The sequence below is a fragment of the Antechinus flavipes genome, chromosome 1 (assembly GCF_016432865.1).
Source record: "Antechinus flavipes isolate AdamAnt ecotype Samford, QLD, Australia chromosome 1, AdamAnt_v2, whole genome shotgun sequence".
Taxonomy (NCBI): domain Eukaryota; kingdom Metazoa; phylum Chordata; class Mammalia; order Dasyuromorphia; family Dasyuridae; genus Antechinus; species Antechinus flavipes.
In genome coordinates, this window is record NC_067398.1 from 340692752 (window position 1) to 340713009 (window position 20258).

General features: G+C 39.4%; 1 protein-coding gene across 1 annotated transcript in view; it reads left to right on the forward strand.

Annotated features, from left to right (window-relative positions):
* The window catches only part of CACNA1H (calcium voltage-gated channel subunit alpha1 H), a 146049-nt gene that overhangs the window by 62942 nt on the left and 62849 nt on the right, over positions 1-20258 (forward strand). The window contains exons 9-13 of the mRNA XM_051969392.1: positions 10362-10513; positions 11829-12014; positions 12432-12549; positions 16407-16562; positions 17135-17225. Of these exons, the coding sequence (XP_051825352.1) occupies positions 10362-10513; positions 11829-12014; positions 12432-12549; positions 16407-16562; positions 17135-17225 (703 nt within the window). The remainder of the gene's footprint in view (positions 1-10361; positions 10514-11828; positions 12015-12431; positions 12550-16406; positions 16563-17134; positions 17226-20258) is intronic.

Consider the following 20258-nt stretch of genomic DNA (forward strand, 5'->3'; position numbering starts at 1 on the left):
CCATGAGCTTATTAGAGTATAGAATTAATGTGACATCTTAGCGGGGAAATAACCAATCTGGATTTAAATCCAGCTCTGTAACTTACAACCTGTGTATGACTAAGGTTCCTCTACCACTAAATTTATTATCTCAAGGCTTAAAAAATTTGTGACCTTAAGTCAGTTATATAGCCAGTTGGGGGCCTCAGTTTCCTTATTTGTAAAGTGATCAGAAAGATGCTCTCTAAGATTCTGTCTGGCTCTAAATCTATGATGCTATAAACCCTAGCTTGTGTAACTCTTATATGAGTGAACTTCAGTTTAATGATAATTAATAACTTATATTTATATAGTGCTTACCCTATATCAGGCACTATACTAAGTAATTTATAATTATCATTTCACTTAGTCTTTATAACAACTCAATGCAATAACCTCACAACACAAAGGTAGGTGTTCTTATTATCCCTATTTTATAGATGAAGTAAATAGAGATTAAGTGATTTGCTCAGGCACACAATTAGTAGGTAGGTCTTTGAGGCCAGATTTGAACTCAAGTTTTTCTGACTGCTCACTGCCACCTAGATTTAAACCAACTCATTATATTAATATCTAGTTCCTCATACAATAATTTGATATCAGTCCCCCACCTTTTTCTTTACCCATATAAAGCCCATATAATAGCCATCTCTATAGCTGTTGCATTTCATCACTCCACTTTTAAGTTTTCCCATATACTTTTCCCTGCCCTCACTCTATAACCCCTTCATTTTGCTGCTCACCTGTTATTTCAATGGGTATGAAAGGACAACTAGTGTGGAAATTCCCTTCAGCAATACAATGGAAAGTTTAATTTGTAATTTAGTCTTAGAGAGATGCCTGGTGTCACCAAAAGTTTAAATGACTGTTAAATCAAGTGATTTATTGCCAGGGGTCACATGGTTACTAATTATTATAAACCAGACTCACCCTCACCTCTTCCTGCTTTCACAGTAAGCCTTCTATCTATTATACCACCCTGTCTCTCACAACGCACAACGCACCCACAAGGCTAGCTTGTGAATTATATTCCCATGAAGCTTTCCATTAGAGGTCATTCAGTCCAACTCACTCCTTTTATAAGGGAGGAAACTGAGTCCCAGGAAACTTGATTATGCATCTAATAAGTGTCTGAGGAAAGACTTGCATTCATCCTGACCCCAAGGTCTGCATTGTATCTCCCTTCCACTCACAAGTTTCTCTTTCTGAACCCCTCCCTTTTTGAAATTCATTGCATGAATTCAGAATGACTACTTTGATCGTTAATTATGCTACCTTGGGATAATTCTTGCTTTAATTCTTGAGTTGTTCATTTTCTATTTACTTATATGGTGATGCTAATCTTTCCCTTGCTTATAATTAAGAATAGTACTTTCTTCTTTGACCCCAACCTACCCATGTATAATTCTGGGAAAGATGAAGGGAGAAAAGGAAGGAAAAAAGGAAGGGAGAGAAAGAAGGAAAGGGGGAAGGAAGGAAAAAAGGAAAGAAGAAAGGAAGGAGGGAAAGGAAGAGAGGAAGGAAGCAAAGAAAGAAGGAAGGGAAAGAGGAAGAAAGAAAAAAAGAAGGGAGGGAGGGAAGAAGGGAGGGAGGGAAGAAGGGAAGAAGGGAGGGAGGAAGGGAAGGAAGGAAGAGAAAGAGGGAGATAAGAAGGAAGGAAGGAAGGAGGAAGGAAGGAAGGAAGGAAGGAAGGAAGGAAGGAAGGAAGGAAGAAGAGAGGGAAGGAAGAAGGAAAGAAGGGAGGGAGGAAGGGAAGGAAGGAAGAGAAAGAGGGAGATAAGAAGAAAGGAAGGAAGGAAGGAAGGAAGGAAGGAAGAAGAGAGGGAAGGAAGAAGGAAAGAAGGGAGGGAGGAAGGGAAGGAAGGAAGGAAGGAAGAGAAAGAGGGAGATAAGAAGGAAGGAAGGAAGGAAGGAAGGAAGGAAGGAAGGAAGGAAGGAAGGAAAGAAGGAAGGGGAAGGAAAGGGAAGGGAAGGAAGGAAGGGAAGGGAAAGAAAGAAGGGAAGGAAGGGAGGGAGGGAGAAAGAGAGGGAAGGAAAAGAAGGAAGAGAAATAAGGAAGAGAGTAAGAAAGGGAGAAGGAGGTTGGGACAGACGGTCTGGGTTGCCCTAAAACTCATGGAAGTGGTGTTAAATTTCAGTCTGATAAAGAGCCAGAAAACCTTAGAGATCATAACTACCAAAAACCTTACTACCCTACCCATGGCAATAATACCCATTATTACATTCAACATTAGGTCAGAACATGAAGGCTCATGTCGCAAAGCTGTGACAAAAGTGATGTGTACAAAGAACAAAATGACTCCACTGTGGTTTGACATGTAATCTGTGATGTAGGTTTCAGAGAATGGAAGTCAATATGGTTGAAACTCTTGGGAACTCCCAGCATATGCCTACTGTCCATCAGGTAATCTGGCATTGGGTCTGAGAGGTCAGCATTCCTCTAAGGGCAGTCCTGCTTCCTCAGGATGGCTCAGCAAGCCAGGATCTGGCCTCTTTGAGGTTTCAGGTCACAGTTGTTAGCCACATAGTGAGCAACACTGGCCCCATACCCTTTGGGATGGAGCCAGATCTGAATCAGAGCCCAGACTAGAGAAGAGGCCTCCACTTGCTAATAAAGGGAATGGAGTTTCTGTGGAATCTAAGGCCATCTTCTGAGTCAAATGTCCTCCCAGGGCAGATGTATGGGCTTGAATGACCCAGTTCTGTCGTCCCACTGTATTGGAAAAGAATGCTAATTAGAAGGTTGTGGGCCATTGTTCATTCAAGGAGCCAGGGCATTCGTTTCAAAGGTAAATTGGCTGCATCTGAGCAGATTCTGATTTCTGTTCTCTGCTTGACTCCAACCTGATCGGGGAAGGCAAAAGAAACATAGGCAATGGTGATCCTGAAATGTATTATTCCCAGCAAACAGCCCTAAATTGGAAGCTCTTGGCTGGACATTTTTCACAGCTGACAACTGTTCTGTGTGTCCGGCCCCAGGCGGGATGCCTGTGAATAGTTCTTTTGTGTAGCCAACAGGCCCCGTATGGTGATTGTTTCCAGAGCAACTGAGTCACAGCGGGTCTGTAGGACAGAGGGCACGGCCTATTCCCAGACCTTATTCTCCAGGAAGCCCGCAGAAGGAAAATAAGAGAAAGAACAGGGGTATGAACTTAAGCAACCAGGATAATAAGCTGTATCCCTCATGCCTGGATTCAATACAAAATCAGGCAGCAAGCCACTCTTTTGGGGGGAAGGGGATGCTGGACAGAGGAGAAGATGAAAACATTAATCTGTGCCGGGATCTAAAGACTTATGACTTTGTCCTGTTAAAGTTTTCAACTCATCAGCTCACTCTAGTCATTTCTATCAAGTCCATTGCTTGCTAAAATAATCAGGCTTTCCAAAGTGCATCCCCAAATCCAGTGTCTTATTTGAGCCTCATAGTATCCCAGGGTAGGACATTTTACTAGCTGTGTAACTTTCGCCAAGTCTCTGTTTAACTCAGTTTCTCATCTGTAAAATGGCACTTATCTCTCACATTAGTTGTAAGGATTAAATGAGATAATCATGTAAAGGGGGAAGGAAGAAAAAAAGGAAAGAAGAAAGGAAGGAGGGAAAGGAAGAGAGGAAGGAAGCAAAGAAAGAAGGAAGGGAAAGAGGAAGAAAGAAAAAAAGAAGGGAGGGAGGGAAGAAGGGAAGGAAGGAAGGAAGGAAGGAAGAAGAGAGGGAAGGAAGAAGGAAAGAAGGGAGGGAGGAAGGGAAGGAAGGAAGGAAGGAAGGAAGAGAAAGAGGGAGATAAGAAGAAAGGAAGGAAGGAAGGAAAGAATATATAATATTAGTTATTATTTTCTGTGTGACTGTGGTCATATCAGTTCATCTTTTTTGAAACAGTTTCTTCATCTGCAAAATGGGGAAACTAACACTTACTCTCACCTACCTAGCAAAGTTGTTGCAAGGAAAGTCTAGGCAAGTCAATAAGCATTTTACTAAGTATCTATTACTTATAAGACACCTTGCCAAGTGATAGGGATACAAAAAGAAACAAAAAAAAGGTAAAATATAGTCTCTGCTGTCAAAGAGCTCACAATATAACAAGTGAGGTAACATGTAAACAACTATCTACAAATAAGAAATTGATGTGATACATTGGGATTAATCTCAAATACTGGATACTAAGATCAAGGAGGAGTGGAAAGGCTTCCTGCAGAAGACTGAGACTTGAAGGAAGCCAGGAGTGGACATGGAAAGAGAGAGAATTCCAGGAAGGGGGAATAGGTAATGACTATGCCCAGAATTAGGAATTAGAAGTGTCTTACTTGAGGAACAGAGAAAAAGATTCCTTTATAAATCATAAACCATTGTAGAGACCTAGTATCTCATAATGAATATTAAGCCTTGTCAATATTGGCTATTAAAGTGGGAAGGACCATCTGTAACCTTCAATAATGGCTGTGCTTTCTGAGTTTTTGGATCTGTTTTTGAATATCGTTTTCTATTTCTATTTCCAAGCTATCAAAAGTCGCCTCTCATTTTCACTATATCTGCCTCTAGCAGCTCTGTTGCTGGCTTTTTCATTTATAGTAGACTGGAAAATTAGATCTTCAAACTGGTTAGGATTTTATTTAAAATTAGTGTTAATAGGACAAAGAGGGGATCTTAAGAATACAGTTGATCACGGGCTTTCTATTCCTAATGTTGATGGTCAGAGATTTCTTTTAGGCAGGAAGAAGGGAGACTTCTTTTTGGATTCTGCATAAATGAACATCTGAGTAGGTGATTTCCAGATGGCCAGAGTGTTGATTGATTGATTGATAGATAGATAAATAGATAGATTTATTCAGCACATTCCCAATGCCAGGCACTGTTTTAAGTACTGGCAATATAAATCCAAACAAAAAAGATAATCTCTATCCTCAAAAAGAACAGATATAAAAAGATAAGGGAGTAGGGGAATAAAAGGAACTAAGAGTGCTAGTGAATGGGTAAAAATTTCAAAATATTCAGGAATGGAATCAGAAGAGAAGTGAATATAGATAGCCTGGGCACTTGAGGAAATAGTGTTCCCAGAACTGAATTCACCAATCAAAGGAAAAGGCCAAAGAGGTAAAAGCATCTCCAAAATGAGATGCTTCACAAGGAAGTAGAAAATGTTGGTAATAGGAAATCAATCATCAGACCACCCACAAAACTTATAGATTTTCACACTCACACACAGTCTAGAGGGTCCTAGTCTGACAACTATTGGAGTGGATCAAGTAACATTGTTTTGCTGGCCCACTCTCTAGAGAGTCATTCTGGTATTGCCTAGTCCTAGCTTGACTGAGCAGCTGCTTGGGCTCTGTGAGAGGAGTGAGGTAGAAAATCCAAATAGTTAGAAGTTGGTAATGGGGGGGAAGGAAAATCAAAAAGGCACAAGATACAGCAGAGCCAGTGCAAGTTTCACAGATCATAACCTAGATTTAAGAATACCTGCTTGACATCAGAACATGTATGTGTTATTGTTGTTTGTTGTTCATTTATTTTTCAATTGCCTCTGACCATTTATGATCCTATTTGGGGTTTTCCTGGCAAAGATACTGGTGTGGTTTGCCATTTCCTTCTTCAGCTCATTTTACAGATGAAGAAACTTGAGGCAACCAAGTTTAAGTGACTTGCCCAGGGTCACACTGCTAGGACGTGTCTGAGGCTATATTTGAACTCAGGAAGGAAGGTGTTCCTTAGTCAAGGCCATCCATTGTGCCACCTAGTATTTGTCATAAATTCAACTTGAAGCCATAGTGTGGAAGTAAGTACACTGAGGTTAACATTGTCATTAACTTTCCATATAACCTCAAGGAAGTCATTATCACCCCTGAGCCCCATTTTTCACCTTTGTAAAATTAGGTAACTTCTAAAGTCCTTTACATTCTGACATTCTAAAATTCTATGATTCTTTTATCTTTAAAAATGTCACTTTGCATTGGGAGGGAAGGAATCATCTTGGCTAACAAACTCTTAATAATAAGGACATCCATTCCTTTCCCAGACATTGTGCCCTGCATCATCAAAGCTCTGAGGTAGATATAACTCCATCCTAATTCTTCCTTGACTGTAAAAAGTGCTCTTATAAAACCTTTTTCTATTAAGATTTCGGTTTTAAAGGCTTTCAAGAATGTCCCCATCCTGGTAATAGATACTGTTCAGTATCAGAGAGCCTGGAGGGATCTTGTAAGTCAAATAACTCACAGTTTCTGAGGCTAAAATCAGCTTGGAGTCTGTCTGTGTGTGAAGTCTGTGTCGATAATGTACATAGAAACAGAGAACATCAAAGCCAGGAAGGATCTTGACATCAGCTCATCCAATTTCTGCATTTTACTAAAGAGGAAAATCAAGACTCTAAAGTGTGTGGATTTGGGGTCAAGGAACCTGGATCCAGAACCTGGAATTGCCCTTTCTGGACACTGACTATTTCTGGACTACAGCCTCCTTATCTGTTACTTGGGGAAGGGAAGGTTCAAAAGATGGCCTTTCAGGTCAAGCCCCTTATACCTTTAAATGTGAATATGTGTGAGAAGGAAGATCACTTGTCCCAAATCATACCAAAAACTTGTGTCAGAGCTTGAATTGAACTCCAAATTTAGGGATCCTAGCTCCTAGTTCAAAGTTCTTTTTATAACACCAAAAAGCCTGGGTTTTTTTTTTCAGCAATTGGGATTTGAAGGGAGGGAGAAATAATGGAAGGGGAGCACTGATAAAGATACTCCTAGACCATTAGAAATAAAGAAGAATCCAAGTGAGGAAATCAGGAGTGAGATGGCCTTGTACAAGAGATATTATAAGCCAGATAAATCTGGATTTGGATCTTAGACAGGACAGGGAAGGGATGGGCTAGGTGATCCAGGTACTGACTGCCTTTGCGTTGGCTGGTAGAAACTGGAGAAATCTATCAGCAAGAGAATACAATTCACTACCTCAGCAGATTTGGACTTCCTGAACTATGAATTCTAGATTTGCTTTTAACAGGAGTATTGATTCCTCTGCTTTCACTTAACAAGTGTTTCAAAGCCTTCTAGGAAATGTCTTCAAGTTGGAAAGCAATTGAGGAAAAAATTAACCCTTATTTTATCCATATAGCTGAAGCTAACTGCACTCTAGGTCTGTCCCTGCTTGGAGGCAGGGCTTCCTTCCTCTTTAGCTCAGGAAGACTCAGTCTTTATACACCCAGGAGAAACAATTCAAACTACTGAATAGGACAAGCTGTGTTAACAACACCACCTGCTCCACCTCCTCTCGGTCCCCAATCTCTGTGAGTGTATGTGTGAAACTCAGTTGCCTCCAGCAAGGGAAGCACAAAGTATCTGAGCATCACCCATTATGTTTATCTGTGATCTCAGGAAGTGAGTTTTTTAAGGGGCAGGTGAGACTTCTGAACTGAGAATTTTGGAAAAGGTCATAAAAAGAAGCATTGCTCATCACCATACTCCCAGGCAGCTAGACTAAAAGTTTCAGTGGTCTATGACCTCTCCCTCATGCCCCATTTTCAAGGATAGAACATTCACAAAGTTCTCTCATTTTTTTTCAAATCATCTGTTACTCATCCTCTCCTCTCCCCATGATGGGCCCCACTTTATTCAGGCCCTCACCTTCTCATACCTATTATAAGTTCCTAGTTGGTTTCTCTGCTTCTGGCCCCTCCCCTCACCAATCCAGTCTTAACACACTGGCAGATTAGTATTCCTATTGCATAGATCTTAAACTATGGCAGTCCTCTACTCAAAAACATTTGGGGACTTCCCTTTATTTACTCCTGTTGTTTGCCACTCTAGATTCCAAAGCTTCCCAAACTATTTTAAATGCAAGTTGGAATAGGATCCTCTCCAGGCCTAACTTTTACATGATTAGAGAATAACTGAAGTCAGATTTATGAAATATCTCTGGAGAAGTATATTTCTGAATGCTTTCTAGCTTGATTTCTAATCCCGAAAGTTCTGGATAAACAGAGCTGATTTGGAAGAGATCCCAGCTCAAGAACAGGACATAAATAATGAAATCCTCATAATTACTCAATATAGCCTAGTGGATTGCAGTAGTTTATGGACAAGACAGAAACCTGACCTCTATCCTTAGTTCACCCCACTAATGGCCGTCTTTGTATACTCATATAGTGTGCCCTGAAAGGTGGAGAATTTGCCTTATGATCTGTAGGGGTCCTCAAACTTTTTAAATAGGGGGGGCCAGTTCACTGTCCCTCAGACTGTTGGAGAGCCGGACTATAGTAAAAACAAAAACATTGTTTTGTGGCCTTTAAATAAAGAAACTTCATAGCCCTGGGTGGAGGGGATAATCGTCCTCAGCTGCTGCATCTGGCCCACGGACCATAGTTTGAGGACCCCTGATCTAGAGCATCCATGTGCCATTGAATTTTTAAAATAGCTTCTGGTACTAATGAATGCAAATATCATCAGTGTTCATCCACAGAACAAGAGTGCTCTGAGATTTCCAGATGAAATTAATAACTTTACTGGATCATAGAACCAGAGGATACACAGCTAAAGGAAACCTTTTAGTTCAACTAATCCAACCCCTGATTTTACAAAGGAAGAAATTAAAGAAGAGACTGAGAAAACTTATCAAAAGTGCTTTGCCATCTCACTCACCATTGGGCTTATATTGAGCCCAATATCATTGCCCTCTGTCTTTGAAGAGCCTTGGATTGAACTCCTTTAGGATAAATATTGGAGCATGTCAAGCCATCAGAGCTTAAGGGGAGCGCTTATTGAAGAAGGTTCAATTTGATTAATTTGGATGCAAAGAAAGTGGGTTTGAATCTCAACTTCGCTACTTTCTGTCTGTATCACTTTGGTGTACAGAAACTTATCTGTAAAATTGCTGGAGTTGAACTAGGTAGACCTCCAAGACCCATTCTAACCTCTGAGTCTATGGTACTAACCATTGATGGCCTACTATGGATCAACCTAGTCAATGGTTAGGGGCTTACATGGATTCTTAAAGTGTAGAAAACACAACTCACCTACACCTTTTTCCCAGAGACTGTTTGACAAGTACCTGGAAGCACTATGGTTGGTGTTTTGAAGCCTGTACTCTCAGAATATAAGTGAGTAATGAGGACCATTGAGATATCTGGCTGCTTGTGGTATTTTTGGCATTAACTTTGAGCAAGTTACTCCCCTGCTCTGAGTCTGAATTTTCCCCCATAGAAAATCAGAAGATTGAACCCCTAAGATTTTCAATAGTAAGCCATATGGTCAAAAATCCATGTGGGAAGGTCATATGAATTTAATTATATGATTAATTGCATTCACTTTCAATTAATCCAATAATAACTCATGTCACCTAGCATCAGCTTGTTTGTTTTTGTATGGTAGTTAATTAACTAAGAAGTTTCTACTAAAAATTTTGGATGGGATATAGTCTGGGTCAAACAGGCTAAAGTTGGGTTAGGGTTCATTCATTCATTTATTCAGCAAGTATTAAGTACTTGCTAGAAGTAGTGTGAGACAGTGGGGGGGGGGGGAAAATGCTAACTGGAGTAGCAAGAATTGGATTTGAATCTTTCCTCTTATACTTACTGCGTGATCCTGGAGCAAGTCTTCATTCCCTATTTGGTTTCCTCATCGGCAAGATAAGAGGCTTGAATTAGATGGCTGGCCTCTGAGATCCTTTCCAGCTCTAGATTGAAGATCTTCTAATCAAATGAGATAATACTCTTTTTTGAAAAAAGCAAAAAGTATTTAGCACAATGCCTGGAACAAAAAGATCCTATAAAAATGCTTATTCCTTTTCCTGTGGTCCAAGAGATCCCTCCCATCCCAGGGATTTTGTATGACAAAGGGTAAAAAGAGAAAAGGAAATTGTTCAGCAAAACTGACCACCAAGGTACCCTTCTACATGATCATTTTGTGCCTTTATTCTTGGGAAGTAGCTTCCTTCCCAGGGATGAGCTTGACTACAGAATGGAATAGACAAGAGGAAGAGAAGAGCCAATACCTGCTCTTAGAAAGCTTTTCTCTATTTTAGGAGACATGCTTACAGGAGAAACAATCAAAGGATAGCAAGAGACTGGATGAAGAAGGGAAAGATTGTGTGGTGCAGATGAGAAGGGCCATCAAAGTCTTAGCTGAACTTAGCACAGTATTTCTCACATAGTGTATGTATAAATGCTTTTTCATTCAGTCATTTGAGGAAGGAAAGAAGGAAAAAAGGAAGAAAAATTTAATTTCCATTATGTGCTAGGCATTGTGCTAAGTACTTTATAAATATTATCTCATTTGGTTCATAGTGGAGATCTATCCTATTGGCCCTTTTGGCCTTTGTTTGCTCTTAGGGCAGCAATGGGACCCACTGTCTTTTGTACTCCCCAGCCTGAAGAGCTGACCAATGCCTTGGAAATCAGCAACATCGTCTTCACCAGCATGTTTGCCCTGGAGATGCTGCTGAAGCTGTTGGCCTTTGGGCTTCTGGGCTACATCAGGAATCCTTACAATATCTTTGATGGTATCATCGTTGTTATCAGGTGATTATATGTATGATTGGGGAATGGGACAAGAGATGAGAATGCCATGAACTTGAGGAAGATTCCAGGAGTATCTGAATCCAATGGTGCCTCTTTCGACACCAAGGAGTACAGCTCTAAGTGCTTAGAGTAGCTTCAATGCCTGAATCTATGACATCGTCCAATCCTCAGTATAAAACTTTATTCTGGTCACTAGATCTTTCCTCTCCCTTTGAAATAGGTAGGCAGGTGAAAAACATTGACTCAGAAGACTTCTACTGAAAGCTGAATCAACAAAAAACAGATAGTTTCCTTTCCAGAATTCACCCAGCTAAGAAAGCATAGGGCTGCTGAAATCTGTGAGAAACTTTAAATATTTCCCAAACTCAGTTGGGGTAGCAATCCAGAAATTTTGGCCATGGGCTCACAGGACATAGAGCTGAAAGAGACCTTGTCCTATCCCAATTTTGCCATTAAGGAAATAGAGGGGGGAAAGTAATTTACACAAAATAAATAGTGATAGTCTTGAACTGGGAATCACAAGATATGAGTTCAAACTCTGGCTGTCACATTTGTCAGCTGTGTGGCATTGAGCAAATCACTTAATTTTTCTATAATTCGGTATCCTTCACTGAAAAATAATGTAGTTGCATTAAAGGATACCTAAGTGAACCTTTTAATTCTAACCTTCTGTGAATTGTGAAACTGGAATTTTTTAAGGAAGTGATATGTTAGCTAAGCCTGAGTATTTCCCAGGGGCCATAGAATAATCTTTGCAGGGCAAGAAAGATATTCATTCTTTGCTTAAACAAAAGGATTCTTAGTTAATCAAAACCTGTCCACCCCGAAGATGTAGACTTTTTCCTCATTGGCTATCAGGGGATGAACAATCCAATACAGTTCAACAATTTATCAGATGCCTTCTTTGTTAAGTACCATATGGGTTGTGCATATCTCTCTTAGGTTCTGGGGATACAAAACTAGAAGGAAGTCCTTTCCCTTCTCTCAAGGTATTTATAATCTATTGATAGGAATGGCAATGTAATGTAACAACCAAGAGTAATTGTCAGAAAACCTGAGTTCTAGACCCATTTCTGTCTCTAATTCCCCTTTGAGCTTAGGAAAGTTACTCCCTTAATATTCATGTAATATACAGAAATATACCATTCCCATACTATGAGGATGCCCAAGGGTGGAAAATTGGAGACAAAGGAAAGACTGGATTAATCCAATTGGGCTTTTTGGAGGAAAGGTACTCAAACTGTAACTTGAAGATAGATAGATGAAAAGGAACCTAATTTTCTGACATGTTCTTTCCTGTGCCTTTTACCAAAAGTGTCTGGGAAATTATCGGACAGTCAGATGGGGGCCTGTCAGTACTCCGGACCTTTAGGCTCCTTCGGGTGCTGAAGCTGGTTCGGTTTATGCCAGCCCTTCGACGACAGCTAGTGGTGCTGATGAAAACCATGGACAATGTGGCCACCTTCTGTATGCTCCTGATGCTGTTCATCTTTATCTTTAGGTAACCTCTCCCCACAGCCTTGACCTCAGCCCTGCACACAACTTCCTGCAGCTCAGCAAAGGGTGGAGGGAAGAAAGGGGACCAATGCCTCTCGCTGTCCATGGTGCTGAGTAAATATGGTTAGGGAAAGCAGAAAGAGCAGGTCCACAGCAGAGAGCCTTCCTGGGAAATTGGGAGAAAGAAGTCTCAGCTATAAATAGTGAGATAACAAGGCAGTTCCTATTGAAATTCTATTGTGTGTCAATCCTAAATGCTAAAAGAGAAAAAGAGCTAAAGATTGGGAGGGAAAGTCCATTCTTCTCCACTATGGCTTAGTGTCCCTGGTTGGGGGTGGGGGGTGGGGGAGCAGTGTTTTCCTTCCCTCCATCTCACACTGATTCATGGCTCCTTAACTCTCTCAACTTCATTCACCCACAGCATCCTTGGCATGCACCTCTTCGGGTGTAAATTCAGCTTGAAAACTGACACTGGAGATACCGTCCCCGACAGGAAGAACTTTGACTCCTTGCTCTGGGCCATTGTCACTGTGTTCCAGGTAAAGTCTAGAACCTTAGCAGGAGTAGGTTTGTCATAGCCATCCCCACATGCAGCTTTCTGATTGACTTCCTTTGTTCCTCAAGGGTGTTCCTGCCAAGACCTTCACAGCTTCAGCCTAGAGCAAAATCCCCATTTATAGTAGGCTGCTGTGGTTTTTCCCCTCAGAAGGGTACTTCTAGTTTTAAGGATTATAGCTGCTGTAGAGCTAGGAATAATAGGTAATTAGTAACATTGTATTTCAATGGGGCATTGATGATCAGTGATAACCTACTGTTACTATTATTCGTAACTCAATGTGATGCCTATGGGATAAAAAACTGTCTACTCCTATGTCCCTCACCCTATTTCTCTTATCTCTCTCTTTGCCTCCATATCTCTCCTTCCTTTATCTACTTCTTTCTCTCTTTTTCTGCTTCCTGCACTATTCTTTCCTTCTCCTTGTTCTTGTTTATTCTCTCTACACTCTTGTTTCTCTCCTTTCCCCTATTTTTCTCATCCATCTGTTCTTTGAGTTAATCAATCATAAACTTAATGAAAATATATTTGTTCAAATTTGTTGTAATTGAAAATGTTTTGTGTTCCTATATATCTGTTTAAAATGTGGGAAATATAAACTTTTTCTAGAGACATAGAAAAAATATAAAATAAAAATTTTAATGAGACCTTCTATTGATGGGGGAAATACAGACATGGAGAAATTAGTTCAATGGCTTTCCATAGAAAAATGTTCCCCTAGCTTAAATTTATATTAGTGTAAAATTTTCACCAACAATATACAAAACTTTTCACATAAGGAACTTGGATTTTAAATGCATTGTTCTGATTTAGAGTTCCATATTTTAAGAACTTTAATAAGCTAGAAATGGGCAGTGAAGACAGTTGAGAGGAAGGGAAACCATGTGATATAAAAATAGTTGAAGGAACTAGGAATATTTATCTTGGAGAATAAAAGACTTGGTAAAGACACATTTAGTCATTAAATATCTAAAAAGCTGTCATGGAGGAAAAGGAACAGATGTGTTGTTCTTGATCCCAAAGAATAGAATTATGACCAGTGTACAGTGAAGGAAAATCATAAAGAGGAAAACTTTGGCTCAGCATAAAGAGGAACTTTCTAATAATGAGAACTATGTAATGATAGAACAAGTGATTTAATGAAATAGTAAATTCCCTTTCTGGAAGCATTCAAGCTGAATCTGAGTGATTATAATCAGAGCTGAGAGGCATAACAAAGGTCATAAAATACAACCAATACCTGGTTAAGAACTTCTTCTAAAGCATTCCTGACAAGTTGTTGTCTAACTTTTGAACATAAGAAAGATTTCTATTTGCCCTAGATGAACAAGATGATGAGTTCCAAGGTCCCTTCCATCTCTGAGATTCTATGCTTTTGTGCAAATCCTGGGGTATCTTCCCACAAGGCAAATTGGACTCTATTGAAATTGGGATCACTGAACAGCAAGTGAGAGCCATACTTTAGCCACATGTCTAGACATCTAGGGAAGTGACTCATCTTTCTTTATCCTAGCCACCACCATTCACTACAGTAAAGGCATGAAATAAAAGTGAAGGTGGTGATGCATAATAGTAGAAAGGAATTGGAGACAATGATTGGTTTTGGTCTTGCTTCTTCCTTAAATGTACCACATGGGCTTTTGTTTCCTCAACTCTAAAATAGAAGTTTTCATCCATGTAGAGCCTACCTTTTCAAGATTGTTAAAAGAGAACATGTGAAAAGTTTTGTAATTGGAAAGTGTGTCCCTCTCCCAGAATGCATTCATCCTTATCTCCACTTTGCAGCTCTTTCTTTATGTTCATGTAGATGATGGATCTTCTTCAAAGCTTCCCATGACACAGTACTTCTAGAAATCAGTGTTCTCTCAAATCTCAGCTTTTCCAAGAGTATTTTGCCTAGATCTTTCCTTCAACCCTTCCACTCCCAATGATATATTATACTTATCTGTGAACATGTCATATCTTCAGATAATATATGTTTCTAGGGGACAGGAACTGTCATTTTTAAAATCTTTGTATTTCCTGTGTTTAGCACTGTAATAGATAACTTAATGTTTGTAAAATTTAAACTATAAACTACAAAATGTTTTCTCTATGGTGAATAACTTTGTAAACTAAAGTCCTGTTCAGCTAGAACACGCCAACAAGATATTCCTGCTTTCAACTCTGTGTTAGATACCAGGAGGAGAAAGAAGATGTCATCTCTTCTTTCAGTAGACAAAGAATCATAAAATATCAAGAGCTGCAAGGGACCTTAATGATCACCTAATCTGAGACAGAAAATTCAAATAACTTGACCAAACTAACATAAGAAGTTGAAGCTAGATCTCCTTGGGTCCTGATCTTCTTTCTATCACAGAAGAAGTCAGTAGAAGAGAAAGTGAGCAATAGACAGATAGATAGACAGACAGAAACAAATAGCTATAGAAAAGGAAAATGAGACACACCAAAAAAAAAAAACAGGAATCACACAAAAAAAGATAGAAAGAGAAAAATGGAGAGGAAAAAAGGGGAGAAAAAGGATTTAGAATTGCAAGGAGAAATATTCTAATATAGGGCCTAAGAAGGTATAAATTGTTTATTTATACCCTTTTATTTATCTGATCTGTGCGCCATTATTCTTTATTATTCTAACTAATTATTTGGATTTGATATGACCAGAATGGAATTCATTCTCTTGTCTCTTAAATCTACTTCTCCTCCTAAACATCCATCTTCCTGTTGATGATGTGACTATTCTTCTAGTATTTCAGGTTTTCATCACCCAGTCATCCTGGACTCTTCCTTCTCCTTTACCCTTCATTTCCCCTCTGTTTCCAAATCTTATCTTTCAGCCTCCATGTCTTTTAGCCCGCTTCTCTCCATTCTCATAGCTGTTCATTTGTCTCAGGTCCTTATTACCTTTTTTTGGCACTATTGCAATAGCCCAGTCCCTCTCTGCTCTTCATCACCTCTTTACTATCTCTTCTCTACATAGGGCCAAAATAATTTCCCAAATCTGATTACTCCATGCTCAAAAAAAACCTTCAGTAGCTCCTTTTCTTCCTCATGCATGAAATATAAACTCTTCTGGCTGGCATTTAAAGCCTTCCTTTGACCTTATTACATTTCCAGACCATTTCTTCCTTTCATGCTTTTTTCATTTCAGCCAAATTAAGCTACTATCCATTCTCTGAACTTGGCATTCTATCTCCCATTTTCATATCTTCACAGACTCTCTCTCTCCCTTATGGTACTTGGTACTTACTGTCTTCTTGTTTTTCCCTCTCCAAATTCTTACCTTCCTTTTAAGGATGTTCAAGGCTCACTTTAGGTACAGCCTATGGAAAATTTTCCCTAATCTTCCCCTCCACAAAGTTTTTGAGATTCTTTCCCACCCTCAAATAATATGTGTATTTTTCTTCCCAGAAGAATATAAGCTCCTTGAAGGAAAGAATTGTTTAACTTGTTTTCCTCGCAGCCATGACATTTAGAGCAGTGCCTTAGCCAAAATAGGAACATATAAATTTTTGTTAAATTGAATGAATGTGAATCAGTTGATTAAGCATTGTTAACAATTCTTTAACTTCTTTTTAACTCATTAGCTCTACTTTAAATAGGAAATCCACAGCAGCTCATAGTGGGAGTGGAATGGGGATGGGGAATATTTTTTGATCTGGAGAGACAGTAGCTAAAGCAGTATTGCCTCATATTTAGGAAGATTTCTGTGGGACCTCAAAATATTCTTGTTGGGTTCAAAGTCATTTCATCGGGATGGTTTGAATACCACTTGTGCAAAAAGTGATCCATTGGTTCTGTGCTACAGGGAAATGGGGAAAATCACTCTCTGTTTTCTCACAGATTCTCACTCAAGAAGACTGGAATGTTGTGCTTTATAATGGCATGGCCTCCACTTCCTCTTGGGCTGCTCTCTACTTTGTGGCGCTGATGACCTTTGGCAACTATGTGCTGTTCAACTTACTGGTGGCCATCCTAGTGGAGGGCTTCCAGGCAGAGGTGAGGGACAGAAGATGGGGACACGTAGACATATCCCATTCTAGAGCCCCATATCTACATATATCTCTAAATAGATATAGATATATGTATGTATATAGCTATAGATATAAATGTGTGTGTATATTTATATAGATATGTGTGTGGGTGTGGCCACGTGCTGCATGTGGGAACCCTATGACCAGTGGACTAGTCCTTGATTGGGGATGTAATTGGGATTCATTCTGAGGCTGTGTCAAGGATTTACAACACCTCCTCCAGTAAACTTCCTAGTCCATTCTTCCCATCTTCCCCATCTACAGATATAATATAACTTCTGATTCTCCTCCCCTTTGAACTACCTCTTTATAGATGTATTGCTCTACAGCCAAGATGGTTGGCTTTATCTTTACAGATAAAGCCAAAATGTAAACTACTTGAGGACAGGAGCTAAATCTGAACTTATCTTAACTATCTGTTAGTGCTTAGAAAACACTTGCTAGATTCAAAGTCATCTTATCTATACAACCATTCCCATTCCTTGATATTCTAAACAAAGTATAAAGTTAGTAACTCCTGTTTTTCTTGGTTGGCAGGGGGATGCAAATAGATCTGACACAGATGAGGACAAGACATCAGCCAACTTTGAAGAGGATTTTGAAAAACTGAGAGACTTACGTGCCACAGGTATATTTCTTTAGAGGCTGATGAGATGTGGAGAGAGGCATGGGAAGCTATGAGTGAGGGACTCTGAAAAATGAAAAAGGCCCTATCTCCATCACAGTGCTCAGCATATTTCTAGGCAAAATTAGCTTCTGATAAAAAGATCTGGTGGCAGTGAAAGTAGTCAATTGATAGACTCATTGAATAGCAAATATGCAAAAGAGTTTTAAAACATATAACATGGACTATCAGAGCTGGGAAAGGCCTTAGAACACAAAAACTTGAATTTCAGATTTAGGCACATTTGGCATCATATAGCTCAATCACCTGATTTTACAGAAAGAGAAACTGAAGACCAAGAAAGCTATTTATCCAGGATCACATTATAAATTAGTGACAGAGCTAAGTCTCAAATCCAAAACATCCTAGGAAAAGTAATTTTTCATTGGTAGAATATCTTGTGGGACTAAATGAAAATCTGGAAGACTCTACATCTAAATATTTCCTGAAATCAGAAACTCATATAGTTTGTAACCTGGGCTGTTGGCTTCACTTGTCTGAGCTACTTTGTAAAAGAGGACTCTTCTTCTCTTACTGGTGTCAGTGGGTGGAGTTCTTCCTAACTAATAAGAAACCTCTTTTATAGCTAATTTTAAACCTAGATCATTAATACTAAGCAAGAAAAAGTCTTGATGTCATCAGATTATGGGATCATAAATATAAAATTGGAAAGGGTTTTAGAGGTCGGCAAATGCAAACCTATCATTTTACAAATTTAGAGAGGTAAGGGATTTGCCCAATGTCACACACATAGAAGCTAGGCAGGATCAGGAAGCCAGGCCCTCCTGCCTCTAAGTCCAACATTCTATCCATTACCCCATTTAACCCAAATTTCCTATGTCTATGAGACAGAAGTGAAATTCTGATCCAGGAAGGCCTAAGCCTTAAGGTGATCATTTCTGAGCCAGCAATGAGTAGCCACCAGGACTTCCTGACTTTTCTCTAAGGCTCTTACCCCTATTGGAGGAGGCAGATCAGTTTGTTGTTGTTCATCCTTTGTTCTTGAAGAGAACCAGTGACATCAGGGGAAGATGATGTCTTGAACTGGATTTAAGTGAGACAGAACTGTCACCAGCCTCACTCTGTCCTCCTGAGTCACCTGGGTCAAGTGGCAAAACATAGGTCCGTATCACTGGCAATGGACAGTTTAATTAGTGAGACAAGGAAGACAACAGGTGGTGGCCAGTAGCCCTAGTGAGGACACCCATCTCTCTCATTCTAAGACTGCCTAATCCCATATTAAGCCCTGATCCCCAATCCTAGTCAAGGATTAGGTTACTAATCCAAATGGTTAACCACACAATTAGAGTTCTGATGTTATATATGTAGATATCCTCAATATAGGATTTATCTACTTGTTCCCAACCCTTATTCCTCACATCTCTCCCTGTAAAACTCCGCCAGGGAAGCCACCAGTAGGTAAATTGACTAGCCTATAGTTTCCAAAGTCCCTGACTTACAATTAACAGCAGGGATTTAGGCCTGATTTTTAGGCTATTCCACTGCCATGGTCAGATCATGTGTTTCAGAAGCAGGAGGAACAAGAGAGACCAGAGAAACTCCATTGTAGAAGCACAGCATGGCCATAAAGACTCTGATTACCCCAGGGGCTTTCTTTGTATTCCTATGTGATGTTTGTTCCCAGGAAAGTTATATGCAACAGCCAGAGAACTCAAACACAGGATAAACAAAGATTCAGGACATGATAGTGCTATGTCATAAGATCAGGACTGCGCTCTCTAGCCAATCTTGAACCCTTCCCTATTTGTTTGGATATTTCTCAGTTGAAGGTTGTAAGACCCTGATCCATTGAGAGAGATACCAAGAATGATTGAAAGGACTCCAGGATTTTTCTACTTTTCTCTTCTAAACTCAATATCCACTTCCAAGTTCCTAACACTTATGTGAGAGGGGGATAAGAAGCCCCTTCCCCAGCTTTTTCAATTCTACCTATCAGTTTTTGCCTCATCTCTGGAGTGTTCCATTCTACTTAAATGCCAACTCTTTTTCCAGACAAACTGCTAACGATACCTCTCTCTGCTTGTATGTGTGAAGCAATTTTTTTAAAATCACAAGCGTAAGACTTTATATTTGTCTCTGTTACATTTCATTTTATTAGATTAGGGCCAATATTCTAGCCTGTCAAGATCTTTTTAGATCTTCGCTCTGTAGTTACCACTTTCCTTCCCTGACGGGTTTCTCAAAAGAATTTTACTGGTAACAAAGATCAAAAAAAGACAAAATGGAAAGATACCAGAATTATTGAGACACAGAGGCTCAGGTACTTATCATGAGCTATGCCTAATTCTATTCAGTTCATTTATTAAGCACCAATTCTATATATACATGTCATTGTGCTAGACCTTGGGATCTACAAAATACAAAAACAAAAAGACAAAAATGTTTTTCAAGCATCCAATATGTACAAAAAATTATAGTAAAGCCTAAATAAAATTCAATATCTGTCCCTGAGAACTTTATCGCCTATTAGACAATTACATAAGCACAGAGACCTGTAACATACAGTTATGTACTAAATTGAACTAGCAAGCAGGGCAAACAGCCTAGTGCCTGGAGTACAACACTGTAAATATTTAATAAATATTTTTGTCTCCCTTCACATATGCATTCATTTTAAAGGAAAGAACTATGTCTGGCAGCTAATTTAAAAGGACCCCAAATTTGGAGTAAGAATCCCTGAATTCAAATTCACATAGTACTATTTACTTCCTGTGTGTTTCAAACACAAATCTCCCTGTAGATGGGCAGATAATTTATTAAAAATCAAGAACTGTGCTAAATGTGGGGATACAAATACAAGCAAGCACAGTTTTCAAAGAATTTGTATTCTAATAGGGGAGGAGACCATATCTGGGAGAAAGATAGAAAACAAAGAAAATAGAAAAGGGGGCACTTGCCTTGGGCATAATGTTGAGAAAGCTAAGAAGTAGGAAGATCATAAAAGTGGGTATTGCTTAGGGTCATGATGTACAGATA